At 44.1% G+C, this 16,412-nt stretch overlaps 1 protein-coding gene across 2 annotated transcripts; it reads right to left on the minus strand.

Moving 5' to 3' along the window:
* Positions 1–1,668: 1,668 nt before the first annotated feature.
* Positions 1,669–7,709, minus strand: LOC135557554 (hairy/enhancer-of-split related with YRPW motif protein 2-like). 2 transcript variants are annotated; one of them, XM_064990925.1, is made up of 5 exons: positions 7,580–7,709; positions 4,291–4,369; positions 4,011–4,094; positions 3,773–3,854; positions 1,669–3,253 (listed from the first exon to the last, which is right to left on the minus strand). In XM_064990925.1, the coding sequence occupies exons 1-5, from the start codon at positions 7,684–7,686 to the stop codon at positions 2,580–2,582; spliced, it is 1,026 nt and encodes a 341-aa protein (XP_064846997.1). In that variant the 5' UTR covers positions 7,687–7,709; the 3' UTR covers positions 1,669–2,579. The 2 variants fall into 2 exon arrangements, with proteins under 2 accessions (XP_064846997.1, XP_064846998.1); XM_064990926.1 differs by lacking the exon at positions 7,580–7,709 and adding an exon at positions 4,744–4,956.
* Positions 7,710–16,412: the final 8,703 nt, after the last annotated feature.

Below are 16,412 nucleotides of genomic sequence, written 5' to 3' on the forward strand. Positions count from 1 at the left end.
TATCTTTGTTCTCTATGGTCCAAATTCATGTCTATGGATTGGATAATGGATATCGAATGGTTGAATTAACTTCATCACAAGGTGGCGACATTGCCGTGGGTGTCTGTAATCACTCACTTGAACGTATCAACCATCTTCTACTTTATGTAATTTAAATAATCTTATTTGTCACCTGTAGTGTACCATTTCAAATGGTTAGGTTTATTGTTTTTTGCTTGGTAACTTTATATGGTGTGATAATACTCACTGAAAATAATCACAATGACTATTTTAATCATTCAAGAAAAGTCACTTGTTGCAACTTGATCACAAATGTTTAAAATGATAATAACAATTGTATGACTTAGATCATTTTGTTGAGTGTTCGGCAATTCAGGTTTGAAGTACAAAGTTAGGTATTTAGGCCTCCTTACCTCGGCTTCATTTGAAGAGATTTAATCAGTCTTAAATTTATGTAAGAACATGAAATCCGTTGAGTTATCGATGTGATTTTTATTTTTGGCGCATAAACTGGTAAAAAATATTGTTATTAGGCTACGCGGCAAAAAAAGGGCACATTGATAACCGAGAGATGATGCGTAGCGTCGGACACATTAAACTGATAAAAACAATTTCGCAAAATAACCATAATCATATTGAATCGATAAACATTAGATGTAATACATTCTAAACGATAATGATGAAGCCTACTAAAAAGGTGTGCAGACCAGCCCAGGCTAGCCCACAGCATCCGCCATTTGACGTTTCTGTGGTTCATGTGCGCCTTTGATTTATGACAGGACTTCAAAGCGCTCGCCCCGGCGTGAGAACCAGTCCGGAGCAAAGCATATAACCCGCGGATTTATGACCGAACGCTGTTCCCATGATTGTCGGTGGGCAGCAGGCGCTGTTTGTCGTAATCCCCATTCACTTGGAAATGCTGATACTTTTTCTTTTAAGGAATTGAATGGTGTGACAGTGATTTACTAATGTAAATCTTTCTAACAGACCCAGGATAAAGAGAGTGGATTAGGCCAGCATAAAGATCCATCTTGGGAGGAGTGACCAAAGTTGTTTAGCCTTTATACTTCTGTTCCAAACCAGCGGTTTATCAGGGCTGTTGATACCCTGTATTCGCGTTGACAAGTTCTTTCTCCAAGGGAGAAATGGAACCAGACTCTTTACAGATTCTCCTTTTCCCCCTTTGAATACCATTAAGCATTGCCATAAGCTAACCAATGCAATCAACTAGAGGTGCAGTCTAAAAGTGACACAACAGACACATAAAATGGATATATTTTAAAATGTCAAGGTCTATATGTCCCTGTAGTAGATATAATTACAGAAGAGGGTGAGTTTTTGATGGGAAAGGCTAGATACATTTTGGTGACTGATTTACAACTCTGTGTATAAGCTACCAGACAGTGCCAGACGGTGCCAGTTATGCAATTATACTTATGTGTGTCTCTCTTAGGGAGTTTTGTTTTGTCTCAAAAACAAATAACAGGAAAGATGAATATTTTCCCTCACCAAAAGACTGAACATATACTTTGTGGTCTTCAATTTGTGACTTGTAAAAAAAAAAAAAGCTTTTAATATGGTACTATAGTATTGGCAGTGGCACACACACTGGTTCCATTGATCTGTGGTGAAACAAAGAAGAATATACTTGTGAGTGGCCAAATATTTAAAAAAATGTTTAATCAGTGACATCCATAGAGGGCTGTTTGCAAAGAAACGGTTATATAAAAATACAAGTTATACTAGTATCATTCAACTCCAGTTGGAACTGGGATGTGATGTGTTGTTTTTGTACATTCAAAAAAAAAAAATGCTGCTGTCGTGTTTCCAGCAGCAAATTGAAGTGCATTATACCAAATATGTCTTCCTCCATCTTCAATATAGCTTCGAGTTCATCTAATATTCATACATATTTACAAACTTGTTAGTTCATGGATTTGAGTAGATACACACTACATTGATTCATGTGTTGACTTATTATATCCAAAACCTGTGGTTCTTCCTCCAATGTCCTTCATCTGATTGATTGGAGCAACTCCAAACTAAAGACACTGCTGTGTGATTGTTAATCACACTATTTTCCACCAAGAGTGGAGATCGAAGCAAAACAAAACTTCTACTGGATTTCGTTTCCATTTCTCAAATTCTGAAAATATTGCTCATAACAACGTGAATTAAACAGCCAATGTTGGGGAAACACTTGCTCTAAAGCAATAGTGACAGTGAAAGAAAATTGTGGAAACAAACTGACACTGAAGAGGGAGAAAATGGAGTCTAGAGATGTCTAATTTGAGTGCTGTTCTTTAATAAAAATAAAACATTAGTACATTTTAAGTGGATCTAATTATCCACACTCTCTCTCTCTCTCTCTCTCTCTCTCTCTCTTCTCTCTCTCTCTCCCATGAGAGAGCTTGCATGCATGTGCTCTGAATTTGCACACAGCCAGAAATGAAATAAGCTGGTGGAATAAAAGTCCATGGACACAAAAAAAAGCCATAGTTAATAAAACAATATTGGTCCTTTATCTGTATGGTGTGGATGGCCTCCAGCCATACTGAGACCTTGTAAAAGTCGAACACTTAAAAGGCTCCCACTTCTGTTCCCCAAGGTCTGTATGGTTTGCTGCTGCCCTCTCGGTCTCTGCTCTGCTGTGAAGTGGATGTGGTGGAAATGGAGGGACACACGGCTGAAGCTACCATAGACGCTGTGCTGCTCACACTGTGAGGTGAGAAGATGGGGAATCCTCCGGGAAAGGACAGGGGGAAAGTCTGGGCCGCGGCAGCAGCGGCCGCCGCATGAACGGTTGCCGAGAGCGACAGGAGGGAGGTGGAGAGTGGGGGGACGCAGGGTGCCACGCTGCCATTAGAGGGCGCCCTGTGAGAAGAGTCAGTGTGGGCGAAGGTGGCTGTTAGTAGGGCCGAGCCGCGCTGGGGCACCTCCACAGACAGTCTGCTGGTGGCGCTGTCTGAGGAGGGCAGTCCACTCTGTTGGAGGAAGGCGGCGGGGAGGGGGTGGAAGGCTGCGGCCCAGTGGTGAGGGGGGAGCACCTGCTGGTGGTGTGCCATGGATGAGGTCATGGCAGCTGCCTCCCTCTGAGACGCGCAGGTGCTGAGGTGGGAGACCAGGCGCACGCGCAGGGGGTCAATGCTGTCTAATCCCTCCACAGAGCTCAGGTACCTGGCTACCTCCGTCAGACACTCCCTGAAGCCCACGCTCATGAAGTCCATAGCCAGGGAATGGGCATCAAAATACCCTAGAGAGACAAACAGACAGAGGAGTGACAGTGAAAATATGAATGCCAAGCAACTATAAATGCTGCTGGTCCCTCTAACGAGCTGTAATGTAGCCAGCAGCTGCTGATGGGATTGAAGACTAAATGGTGTGGGATGGATACACACTGGTCCCCTAGGCTGACCATTAGGGCTCCGGCTGTGCCTCCAGGCATAAGCTTAACAGTCTGGGATTGTGCTGGGATGATTGTATGTTTGTTTTGTCTCCCCAGTGCACCCGTTTTTACACTCGCTGGAAACTCCAAACAAACCACCAACAGGGCAGCCTGTGAATGCAGCCTCCTCTCCTCCCACGGATTTATGAAAGCAAACACAATGTAGGGTCAAGTGCTCCTTTTGTCCCAGCATCGCTTTCCCACGAGTTCAACCCTGCCATTAGCATTGATTTCCACTCCTTTAATCTTGTCAAAGGGGTCTGCTTGCAAGGATTTCACTACACAGTATGGCAGAGAGCAGTTAGAAGCAGCCAATGAACTCCTTACCTTTACCGCCAGTGGTCTGCAGCATCTTTAGGTGATCCACTGTCATCTGCAATATTTCTGCTTTCTCTAATTTGGCAGATCCCTGCAAGGAGCAACAGGATGTATGAAGCTTAAAAATCTCAGAACTTTTTACGAGAAAAAGACAGACAAAATGACCTTATCTGTTATTGTTTTGATGAAAATGAAACTTTTGTGTAAGTTCCATTTAGAAATCAGAGCGGATATAATTTAAACTCACTTGTTTTTCAAATGCAGTTGGAACAAGTCGACGTAACTCTGATAAACTATTATTGATTCGATCCCTCCGTCTCTTCTCGATGATCTGGGATAGACAATTATATTATTGCATACTTGAAAATATAACAATTCAAGGCCTAATAATAATAAAAATAATGTTAACATTAACGTGATAATAATGAAATACATGTTTAAATAATAAGTAATACATTAATACAGTAATGAAGAATAAGCAATACATAATAACAATGATGGTAATAAACTACTCAATAAATAATTACCCCTCTTCGTTTTTTTCTTGCCATAACTTGGGTTGTTGTTGTTGGGGAGCCACATCTAATAAATGATCCATTGCTGTGCCTGTATGGGACAAACATAATCGATATGTTTTACTCAAAATAATATTTTTATTTTGCGAATGAGCAATTATCCAAACCACATAGTTTACTGTGTGTAATTTATGCATAAAACACTCATGTAGCCTGCACTGATCAAGGAAGAGTCTCCTATATATTCAAAATACATTGGAGAGAATTCTCCAAAATTGCCTGGATGTGTTCACGAACCACATATCAAGGTGAGAATTTGCACTTGTCACCTGAAGGTTGACACCAGAATAAAACGTTTTCGCTTTTGCTAAACTTTTCTCAACTTAAAGTTTCATCAACGTTTCCCATGTGGCGCACACGCGGAAAATGTGACTAATCTAACCCAAATCATTTTTATGAACTTACCCAGAATAATTATTCTCACTGCCGACATCAATAGTTTCATCCATGTCGCTGTCAGAAGTACTATCATCACAAGGCCTTTTCATGGTGATGGTGAGAGTATGTCTTTACTAACGTCTCAGTGGATCGGTGCGCGGCCAGGTAGACTGATGACTGGTGCCTATACAATTCCCTCTGTACAGCTTTCCTACGAACCGTTGGAGCCTCATTCACTGATGCTGGGCAGCGTAGCCGCCTACGTCCTGCTTGGGAACACCCACAGTAGAAAAACACGCCCCGAGCCACTGAGCAATGACGAGGGAGAAGTTTGTGCCGCGGCGCTGTACCAAGTTCCCTAGATAATTGGCTCTGCCCAATTTTAGTCGGCCTACTGTTTAAAACACCCGCGGGCTGCGAAAAGCGTGAGAAACTGTTTACAGCAACGCGTACTGTGACAAAACATACACAGGACATAGCGCACGGTGTCAACCATAACAGAACATATATGTACGGCAGGGAATATTCAATTAGGCTACAGTAGCAAAACCGTTAAATGAACTTGAAAAAACGAAGCAAAAATAGTGAATGAGAGAAAAATGTAATTCGTCTAAAGAAAGATAACAATAAAAACAAAATATAATATTCATAAATATGTTAATGTTGGTGAAATCCTTCATAATCAGTGAGAAATGATTTCCTCTGAGAAACTACTCCCACCTCTCCCCACCTGAAACCTATTCACCATGACCATGTCATTCCCCAGTTAGAGGCCTATATGGAAAGATATAGTAATATACTTTGGAATAATGTGTTGAATAGTTTTCCAAAATAACCAGAATAAATGTATTTTCATAATTGACCACATTAGTCTATGAACATGGCTGACAAAGGGGTGGTGTGTTTGAGAGAAGTTAGATAATCATAGGAAAGATTTAAATGGTGAAACTGAACATCAGACCATCCAGCAATCCTAATCTGCCCCCAAGGAGTGAAAGGAAGGAATGTCTATCTGTCTGTAGTGTGTATGACATCATGGACTTGCATGGAGAATGTCAAGAGTCTACACCTGGTCTTGAACTGAAATTGTCTACTCAACATCAAGAACTATAAAAAGAGTCGATTGAGACATGGAAGAGCCAAGAACATCTCATGTGAGCTTTGGGGAAAGAGATTTTCACGCATCTGAATCATCTGTTCAGAGATATGCCACTATGGCTGCGTTTACACAGGCAGCCCAATTCTGATCTTTTTTTCCCCACTAATTGGTCTTATGACCAATCACATCAGATCTTTTCACATCAGAACTTTTTCAGAGTTGATCTGATTGGTCAAAAGACCAATTAGTGAGAAAAATCTATGCCTAAATCTATGTCTATGCCTAAGGCCCAAAGCAGAGATGCAACAGATAGGGAGTGCTGTTTGGAACTGAATAAAATACATTGATTGGGATGAAGATCAAATAAAACACAACATGAACAAAATGATTACATTGTAAATATAATTGAGGACACACACACACACACACACACACACACACACACACACACACACACACACACACACACACACACACACACACACACACACACACACACACACACACACACACACACAATGAATTGGGTCCCCTGCCAGTTGGATGCTCCAGCTGTAGTTAGTTTCCTGGGTAAAACAGTGAAGACAGCGCATTGTTTGGTGCACAACCCCCCCCCCCCCTCCCCCTCCCCGTCATGTGCCTAACCCCTGGTGGTGGGTAGCACAGACTCCCAGGCAGCCTGCCAGTGTGATGACTCGTTCCCACAACTCACCGCACTGCAGTGAAACCCAATCGTCGTGTGAGATGCAGCCAGGAACACAGGCTGGGCTGGTGTGACAGGGAGGTTACCGCTTGCCAAGCTTCCCCCCCCCCCCACACTGCCGACACCGCCGCTCTTAACCCTATTCTTCACATTGTTTGTGTTTGTTGTTTGTCCAATTGAACACACATGATCTAAAAGCTTATAAATGCACCACTTCCATAATGGACCTGGGCAACTTTTGACCTTTCACACGTTCATTTATTTTTCACAACTTTGTTTCAACAAAGAGGTGGTCTCTTTGGTGGGATCTTTAGGGAACAGGTTGTTTTTATTTCTGTTTGTGAAATACATTAATAAATAACTTCAACTTAAGTCAAACCACACTACTAGAGGGAAAGTACTGTATCTTAGTAAAATAGCACTCAAAATTATTAAAAACATTTTTCTCCCTTATTTCTTCGTATTTTGTCTCCTTCAATCGCCATCAGTGATTCAAATGCTATAGTGGATTTGCACTGTGACCATGGTGTCCACACTCTTTACCTCTTCTCTCTTCCTCCTGGGTCTGAGAGGCTGGTCTCTACTCCCCCAGCTCACTCATCCACACCCACCTTCCGCTGAAGATAGGCCAATTGACCTGTCAGCACCCTCTCATAGCCCAGTGCCCTGCACAAGCTCTCTCAGGTGTGACCCAGGGAATAGAGGAGTAATTAAAACATGTGCTGTAGTCCCTACTGGGACTTTCTCTACCAATCCCTCCCATGATGAGAGTTATCCGTACAAGGGATTTCAAACCAGTGTGTTACTGGAAATGTATTCCTTTAACATGTTTAATGACTAGTTGTAATCAAACCCACCACATTTATCTAAGGAAATCTATAACAATAGGTCACAAAGACCCTTGCAGATGATTTCAAAGGCAGTTTCGATATTATACTTTGCAACACAGGTGGCAAAGTATTAGACAATTCATTTCACGTGTCCTCCACATCCTCCAAAACAGGGTAAATTGTTGAACATTTACTTTGCCAAAAGGGGGATAAAACTTCCATCTCCCCTACCTTAATCTGTTTGTTTTCACGTTCCATCCTTGGGAGATAGAAAACAAGAGCCACTGATTAAAACCCAGGACATGACTTAAAAACATTAGTTGAAATATGTCTGCCATCGTCGAGTCTCCTTGACGGTGTCTTGAAACAGTATGTCTGGTAATGTACTGTGTGTGTGCATGTGAGTGCGCGTTTGTGAGAGGGAGGGACTATGTGTTTGTGTGTGAAAGAGAGAGAGAGTGTGTGTGTGTGTGTGTGTGTGTGTGTGTGTGTGTGTGTGTGTGTGTGTGTGTGTGTGTGTGTGTGTGTGTGTGTGTGGAGACTGTGTGTACATGTGTGTGTCAGTGTGTGAGAGAGAGTGTGTGCATAGTGTGTGTGTGTGTGTGTGTGTGTGTGTTTTTTTGTCCTCCATTCCCATGCAGGAAGTAGAATTCGCGTCGTCCCAAACATACTTGCTCCATCCTCCACCCTGCCCCATGCTCCAGCCCCTGCCCTGTGCCATGCGATGGGGCCCCGGTCCCGGCCCGGTGTGCTATGGTATCAGTGGTTCCCAAGGCTGCCCAGCCTGGGAAAGGCTGTGTGGAGTCGTTCCAAAATCAGCATTACATGCATTATTGTTCTTACCCTCCCAGAGTCCCCAGCACACAATGAAAACAACAGCCACAATATCAAGCCCTCCTCCTAACACAAGGCTGCCTCTTAGTCACCTGCGAACTGCCTTCTTCAAACAAAGTTAACTGCTTCATGGTAACAGACGCCGTTACCGGGGCCTCCACTTCCTGCGCTCTCTTTTCTTGGGCTTAGACAAGGACGGCCCCTCTCGCCACTCCCAATATGAGTGAAAAACAAGTGGATTTCTTACAGAATGTGCAATAGGCTACAGACCTTGGATCTACTGAGTAAATCCATTACGTATTAAGGGAACTGACTTGCCTGTATCATTACTTTACTATTATATATTTTTGTATTTAAACTTTATTTAACTAGGCAAGTCAGTTAAGAACAAATTCTTATTTACAATGACGGCCTACCAAAAGGCGAAAGGCCTTGGATGCTGGGATTAAAAATAAATATAAGACAAAAACACACCACGACGAGAGTAACACAACACTACATAAAGAGAGACCTAAGACAGCAATATTGCATGGCTGCAACACAACACAGCATGGTAGCAACACAACATGACAACAACATAGTTGCAACACAACATGGCAGCAGTGCAAAACAGGGTACAAACATGGTTGGGCATACAGATTCAGCTCCATAAATGGTCTACTAATATTTAAAGGATTTTATTCTGGGTGTTTAGAACAATCTGAGACCAATAAATGAATCGGTCACATTTCAAATCAAAACATTAGTGTATATCATTACAACAGGTTTGCTAAAACAACAATCCAGTCCTATCCAAATAATACAGACTCTTCCTTATTGTTGTCTAATTTGTCAGAGACAAACGGCCCTCTGTTTATTTTCCCTAAGAGTGGGAACGAGCAGTCACTGTGACAATCCCCTGGGCGGGCGGACTCCAAACCTCTTGATTCCAGAGTCATATTATAGGCCCATTATTAGTGTTTAAGGTCACAGAGAGACAAGCAAGTGCATCCTATATCAGGAAGCGCTGTGCGTCTCAGGAGTGAAATAGTTGGCTTTTAGCTGGAGCGGCGGCCGTGAGTCGGATATCCTGGGAAGCGAGAACATGGCAGACGGGGTCCAGGCGTCGTACAGGCCAACGCTGGAACAAAACGGCACAGAATAATAGGTCCCTTCCTGCCATTCACCCTGTCACGCTGCTGTATTTCTGTCAGGCCTTTTAAAAAGCAACACGTCTGGAGTTCCCCCTCGCAGGCACACGCTCAGAGACTCTGTCCAGCAGCCCACAAATCATCCCCCATTCTAGATTGACATCTCCAGATAAGGTGTGTCCAGAATGCATCCTTCATGCATGTTCATACCCAGAGAAGTCTAATGCTTGAGGACGGGTACATTCACTTATCTGGTGTTATAATGTTTTTTAGCAGTGAGAGAGCTTTGGCATCCTGGTGGAAGAAGTGGTATAGAACATATTTATAGACATATTACAGACAGGTTGCTCCACTCCACTGTTTCTATTTCCTGTCGAGTGACCTGAGTTTCCTGTCGGGATACATGCTTTAGGAAGTATTGGGTCTCCCTACTATGTCTCCAGACCCCATTGTTCATTTCACCTTTGAATTGTAGTGGCATCCCTTGCCAAAATTAAACATTTACGATGTTCTTTCAAACTTAAAAAAATAATCAGTTAAACAACTGACTGTTGTTTTTACCACTAAAAGAAGGGAAGGGACAACAAATTGATGATTTCTGATCACATAACCTACGACCAGTCCCACTATGCTGTTCAATGATCCTGGTAAAGGTTGCCCAATGGGGATGCACGCACGCACACACACACACGCACGCACGCACGCACGCACGCACACACACCACACACACACACACACACACACACACACACACACACACACACACACACACACACACACACACACACACACACACACACACACACACACACACACACACTGGAGGGACTCCCGTGGTAAATGTGTAAAACCAATTATCAGCTGGGAGTGAGGAAGTCATCAGCCACACATAAAATGACCTGACCACTGTGAAATTGCGGCAGGATACAGCAGTTGTCTGGCACAAAAGAAACACTTTTACCTGTGGCTTCAGCCAATGAAACTACCTTCCCAATAGTATTCTAGTCTACTACTATGGTTCACAGAAGAAAACAAACCAAGAAACCAGTAAGAGTAACAGATACTGCCCCCCCCCTAAAAACACACACGTGCATACTTTGCTTACACTTGGTTTGATCTTCAGAAAGTCAAAAATAACCACGACTGTTAGTGCAGAATATATTAGCTAACTTTTGTTATGCAAGAGGTATAACACAGGCATCCTAGTGAAAACACTGTCTGTGTTCAGGGTCTCCAGACAATCGCCTGACTTCTCCCCTCCAGCGCCCAGTCCCAGCCCTAGACAGACCATCTCTCCTTGGGGTGGGTCTGGGCCCTCTTGACCTGGCCCTGAGGAGCCACAAGGCTGTCCAGGAAGGAGCTCTCAGCCAGACGATATCAGGGCAATACCTGCTAGAGCCACAACACTGATACAGCCGGTCACTGGCTCCTGATAAACAATGCTAAATATTGTTGTTATGGGCTGTGTCCCCAATGTTCTATCACGGTCTTTTCTTCCACTTTGAAGGATGCCTGTGAAATTACAATAAGCTAGTGTTCACACACTGGCGAGTGCTGCGGGTTTGTGATTAGTGATAAGGATGGGCATTGATGTGTCAAAAATTTAAAAAAAGTTTTATTGTCAAATTCACCGGATAGGTGCAGTGAAAAATGATGTTTTACAGGTTCAGCCATAGTAGTACGGCACCCTGGAGCAAATTAGGGTTAAGTGCCTTGCTCAAGGGCACATCAACAGATTTTTCACCTTTCAGTTACTGGCCAAACGCTCAAAGAGGTCTGAAAATTCTAACCAAAAACATAAAACTTTGTATTGACTGCAAACACACCTGAATACTTTCAGTTGTCTTTTACAAATGTTTTATGAAACATAAAACAAGAATATGGTAAATATCATAAGAGGCAATAACAGTTTCCATATGACAGCAAAAAATCTAGAAGTCGAGCTGCATCATGGGAATGGCCATCTATTTCAGGCCTGATTTGAGATGAACTCTATTCTAACTCAAGATTAGTTTTTCACGGTCCCCCATCACTTTGGGAAGACCCTACAGCTCTACACCTTATCTTCTATGGGATCAGTGTTCTGTCCACGGGACGGTTGAGCTAACGTAGGCTAATGCAATTAGCATGAGGTTGTAAGGAACAAGAACATTTCCCAGGACATAGACATATCTGATATTGTCAGAAAGCTTAAATTCTTGTTAATCTAACTGCACTGTCCAATTTACAGTAGCTATTAGAGTGAAATAATACCATGCTATTGTTTGAGGAGAGTGCACAATTTTGAACATGAAAAGTTGTTAATAAACAAATTAGGCACATTTGGGCAGTCTGATACAACATTTTTGAACAGAAATGCAATGGTTCATTGGAGCAGTCTAAAACTTTGCACATACACTGCTGCCATCTAGTGGCCAAAACCTAAATTGCACCTGGGCTGGAATAATACATTATGGCCTTTCTCTTGCATTTTAAAGATGATGGTACAAAAAAATACAAAAGAAAGGTTGGTTTTCTCTTTGTATTGTCTTCTACCAGATCTATTGTGTTATATTCTCCTACATTCCTTTCACATTTCCACAAACCTCAAAGTGTTTACTTTCAAATGGTACCAAGAATATGCATATCCTTGCTTCAGGGCCTGAGCTACAGGCAGTTAGATTTGGGTATATAATTTTTGTTTAAAGGGGCGGATCCTTATTATCAGAGATAGGAGCTGAAGAACATTACTACCATACATGCTTGACCCCTGCCCCTTCTCTCTGGTTCTCTGTTCCCTGGCAGCCCGGTCCAATCTAACCCAACTACTGTGGCTAATCTCTGGGAGAATGTGACAACAGAGGGGTCAGCTCCCTTATCTGGGCGCGTGGGGGCGGCTGGGGGGTGGCCGGGTGCTCGCAAGCCCCGATCACCCACACGTCCAGCAGTTCTTCACATACTCAGCGCGGGAAACACTGGGAGGGCCAGCTGTGGCTGTAGAGGCCCAGGCTTGGAAAATACCTGTCATCAACGGGCCTGTGAATCACCCAGAAGAATCTAAGGCTGTTCACACTAACCACCGCAGAGAGACGCAGGGAGAGGAAGAGGTGTCCATGACGTCTCCCAGATAGCCACTGCTCTTTCCCAATGGGCTGGCAAATAGATATCACGTGCGTGGACTAGGAGGATGTATCACCCTGTATGAGAAAAGTACCTGGAAATGAAAGGAAAGAAAAACAATGATTTAAGGTTTAACTACTTTGACGTCAAGGCCATTTTTGATTATTCAAAAGTCTTTAAAGTTGCTTTAAAAGAGGACTTAGTTCTGTTTTATCATTTAAAAGACCCTAACCCCAGAGCAACACTCACGCAATAATGGCTTGATTGTAGATAGCATGAATGATTTATCTGTTCATTTGTTCCTGTTGAATGTATTGACCAGCAATGCTTACCTCATAAAAGGATATGGGACCAGAAGATTAGTGGCCCCATGGAATAATCTATTTACATGATCTCAGTGAAACTTGGGCAGTGAATGGACCTGGAAGTGGCTGCCCATTGTTAGACCGGGCAACAGGATAAGCTGACAAATCTATGAGGCATAATGGCACACTCTATTCTTCTTATTGACTAAACATCTGTGGAGGGTTAACTGGTAGAGAGAAGTCCATGGGACCCAAGCTGGCTACCCAGAGGTGTGCTGCAGCCCTGTGTGCCTCCGGCGCCAAGCCAATGGCCGCCGCTGCCATTGTTCGTAACCACGCTCTTTGTTTTCCTGTCGTGGATCTGGTTGCCGGTCTTGGTTCAGGTCCACTGATGAAGACGAAGCCACTGCCCCTCCTCTCTCCCAGACTGTAACCTGACCGGGCCTGACTGCCAAGGGGACAGAGTAAATAACGGGCGGTGACAGAGTGCTGGCACACCACACAGAGCGGCCTCAGTGTGCTCCGAGTCCAGGCCAGGCTCAAGCCAAGGCCTGTAGGGAATGGGCCGTGTAGGGTTAAGAGAAGGTCCTCTCTTCACCGGCACTATGGGACCACTCTACTGACCTGGCTGAGAAAAGACTAGAGGCTATCAACACTCAGCTCTCACTTAGACAGATATTAGCACCGATAATGATAATGTGATCTAATGTACTCACAAGTACAAAAGGGTAGTGTTCAGTTTTTTTTTGTGGCTATTTACCCTCAATTAAACCCTTTCCCTCAGAGATGAGAGTCCAGTAGGGTGGAATGGGGGGGCTTAGTCAAGGTTGTCATATCTACCCACTGCAGTTTGAGATGAATGACAATGGAGGGGAACGGAAGTCGACTCTTGACACGTTTCATGGCTTCTGCACTTCTCAGAACAAGACTGTTTATACTGGGCCCAGAGTGGATGCTTCCACACATTCATGACCTCATATCCTGCATCACATTCAGCTAGTTCTCCTTCACACTTCTTCTTTCTCACCTAGCCTCCTGTTGTGGCTCTGGTTTTGTCTCTGTTTGGAGGCTGTAGTCAAAATGGTTGGGATAATGGTAAAACTGGGCCCCTTCTTGGTTTCAAGCAAAGATCTGGTCCAAAAAGCAGATAATACGTTTTTCCTCTCACAACTTGCCCCTTTGAGATGGAAATTAGGGCTGGTTTCGTGAGAGCCAGTAGTGTTGGCAGAGCAGGTGCCAGTAGCCACCACACACACACCGCCCACACAGCCTGCGCATGGCTTTAATGTTTTAAGATCAGGGGCCCTTGACCAAAAGTACCATTTGAAGTAACACTAGAAAATAAGTGTTTGATGTATGAAACAACACTCCTCTCATCTGAAATGCCACTTTTATGTCCCAGCCTACTTATTTGTTCTCCCAATGGACTTTGGTGTTATTGCTGTTTCTCATTTTCTGTGCACAAAGCAAGAGAACCTACTTACTGGATCAGGCCCTAAAAAATGACAAAAGGACCCTCTTTTACATTGGCAATGTTGAGAAGTGTGGGAGAAAAATGTCTGAACATGAGGTTACAGACACTTGTTGGTCATTTGATAATTGCTGTGTATTTCCTGTCCTACTTGTTCATGTCACACGGGTCAGACACAGACCAAACGGATTGGTTTGAGCTACTGGAAGACAAACTGTGTGAAAAAGTACAATTGTAGAAGAAACATTGGGGAATTTGTACAAAGATGAGATTTAACATGTGTGTTCAGTTGACCTTTTCAATACTCAACTGCAAACCCAATATGAACAAATTAACATCCCTGAGTGTCAAATAACTCTCCAGTAACACTATACTCAGTTTTGGGATTGTCACCATGATGTGGGTGTAGTGTGTTGTGTGTGTGTGTTTATTGTGTGTGCCAATCATGACCAAGACTAATATTTCCTGACCCTCAGCGGAGGTCTGAGAGAGAGGACAACGCTCCTGGGGAGAGGAGGGGTCATGCGTGAGTGCGACCCGGATGTTGTAGTAGGGCTCTAGGGTGGAGGTCACAACCCCGGGTCTTTGAAGTGGCTCACCTGGGTCTGTGCCGCACACTCTGACGCCTCTCCTCCCGCCTGTAACTGGGGACAACCTGCCACGCACCGCCACCCACAGGAAACATGGCCTCCCCAGGAGGTGTTCAGGGCAGGGGTCACACAGACCTAACACAGGACACACATAAACTCATCCTCTAAGCTGTGACATTTTTATGTCACTGGGAATACTTGTGGGATACTGGATATTATGCGCTCTGTAACTTTTTTTTATGACTCATTCTTCAAATTGCATTCAGGGTACCCACGGAGCCTGCAGTTGATGTCAGACACTGGAGATGGGTAAAAATGAAATAAGTAAGAGAACATAAATTCAAGTTTGGTTATTGTTTTTATGGGACCAATATGCGGTATCACATTTTAAGGTATGACCCAGATGCAGACAGTGTTGAAGAAACGACAGTTTATTCTTTAAACAGGGGCAGGCAAACGACAGGTCAAGGCATGCAGGGGTCAATAATACAGAGAGGGTGTAAGACACCGGAACAGCAGGTGGGCTCAGGGTCAGGTCAGGCAGAGGTCGGTAATCCAGAGTAGTGAGGCAAAGGTACAGGATGGCAGGCAGGCAGGAATGGTCAAAACCGGGAAACTAGAAAACAGGCACTAAAGCACAGACAGGAGCAAGGGGAAAACGCTGGTAGGTATGAACGAACAAAACGAACTGACAGACAAGCAGAGAACACAGGTATAAACACACAGTTGTAAATCTGTTCTATAAATCTTCCTCTGCAAAGTACTTTTCAGTTAATAACCATTACACTGCGTCGAGGCAAATATTTTCAATTGACATTGCTCATTAACTTTTGATCAAACCTCTGTCTATGACCCCAGCGCCCTGAGAACAATGCCAGCCAGCTTCAGACATCACAGTGGGCCGTTGAGCCCCGGAGAGACGTGGTGCGGTCGGGAGGAAAGGCATGGAGCGGGGAGGTGGTGGTGGCAGTGGAGCTGTGTCCACGGCAGTAAGGGGGTTATCGTCGCAGGGCCGTTGGGAAAATAATAGCCCCGAGGTAGACCGCGGCAAACAGGAAGGGTGTGGACAGGATCCCAGTGCAGCTGCTGCGCCGAGCGTCGTCTGTTCCCACAGTCTTTGATGTGCGGGCACACAGTGCTCTGTGCCATGAGATAAACACTCAGAGAGCTGGTTTGTTTGTGTTACACATAACTCCTTAATGAGATGTGCCCAGGCCAGCCGCTGGCAGCCTGTGAGAACACCAGATGGGGGGAGAGAGGCGGGCGCGTGGGCGGCAGCAGGGCAGTGGGAAACCTGCGGGGATACCGCAGCCGACCTCGTGCTAATTGATCATTGACAAGGATGCCATTGATTGCTACACGCCATGGTATTTGGGTTTCTATACTGCCATTTCCCACCAGGAATCCGGGTTTCCTCTGTCACATTCCCTTGGTTGTCTGTGAACTGTCTTTCTGTAGGGTGATACTATAAGAAACAGGCCTGCCGCCTACGCCTGCCGCCTATTCCTTGCAGAAGTTATGCATTTTGTAGCCCACAGCTGAGCCTACATTATTCTCCTCACAGCTTGGTCCTCAAAAACTCTACAAGTTAAGGCTACACTGTGCCAAAACTACTTATTACAGGAATAATTATTA

Source organism: Oncorhynchus masou, chromosome 16, assembly GCF_036934945.1.
Source record: "Oncorhynchus masou masou isolate Uvic2021 chromosome 16, UVic_Omas_1.1, whole genome shotgun sequence".
NCBI lineage: Eukaryota > Metazoa > Chordata > Actinopteri > Salmoniformes > Salmonidae > Oncorhynchus > Oncorhynchus masou.

What these genes read in the sequence shown, in the direction of transcription:
- LOC135557554 (XM_064990925.1), bottom strand. Translation starts at nt 7,686, where the DNA reads ATGGCAGACATATTTCAACTAATGTTTTTAAGTCATGTCCTGGGTTTT. An exon ending in CAAGAAAAAAACGAAGAGGG is followed by an intron (nt 4,095 to 4,290) that starts GTAATTATTTAT and finishes TGTCTATCCCAG; the next exon opens with ATCATCGAGAAGAGACGGAG. An exon ending in CAACTGCATTTGAAAAACAA is followed by an intron (nt 3,855 to 4,010) that starts GTGAGTTTAAAT and finishes TGCTCCTTGCAG; the next exon opens with GGATCTGCCAAATTAGAGAA.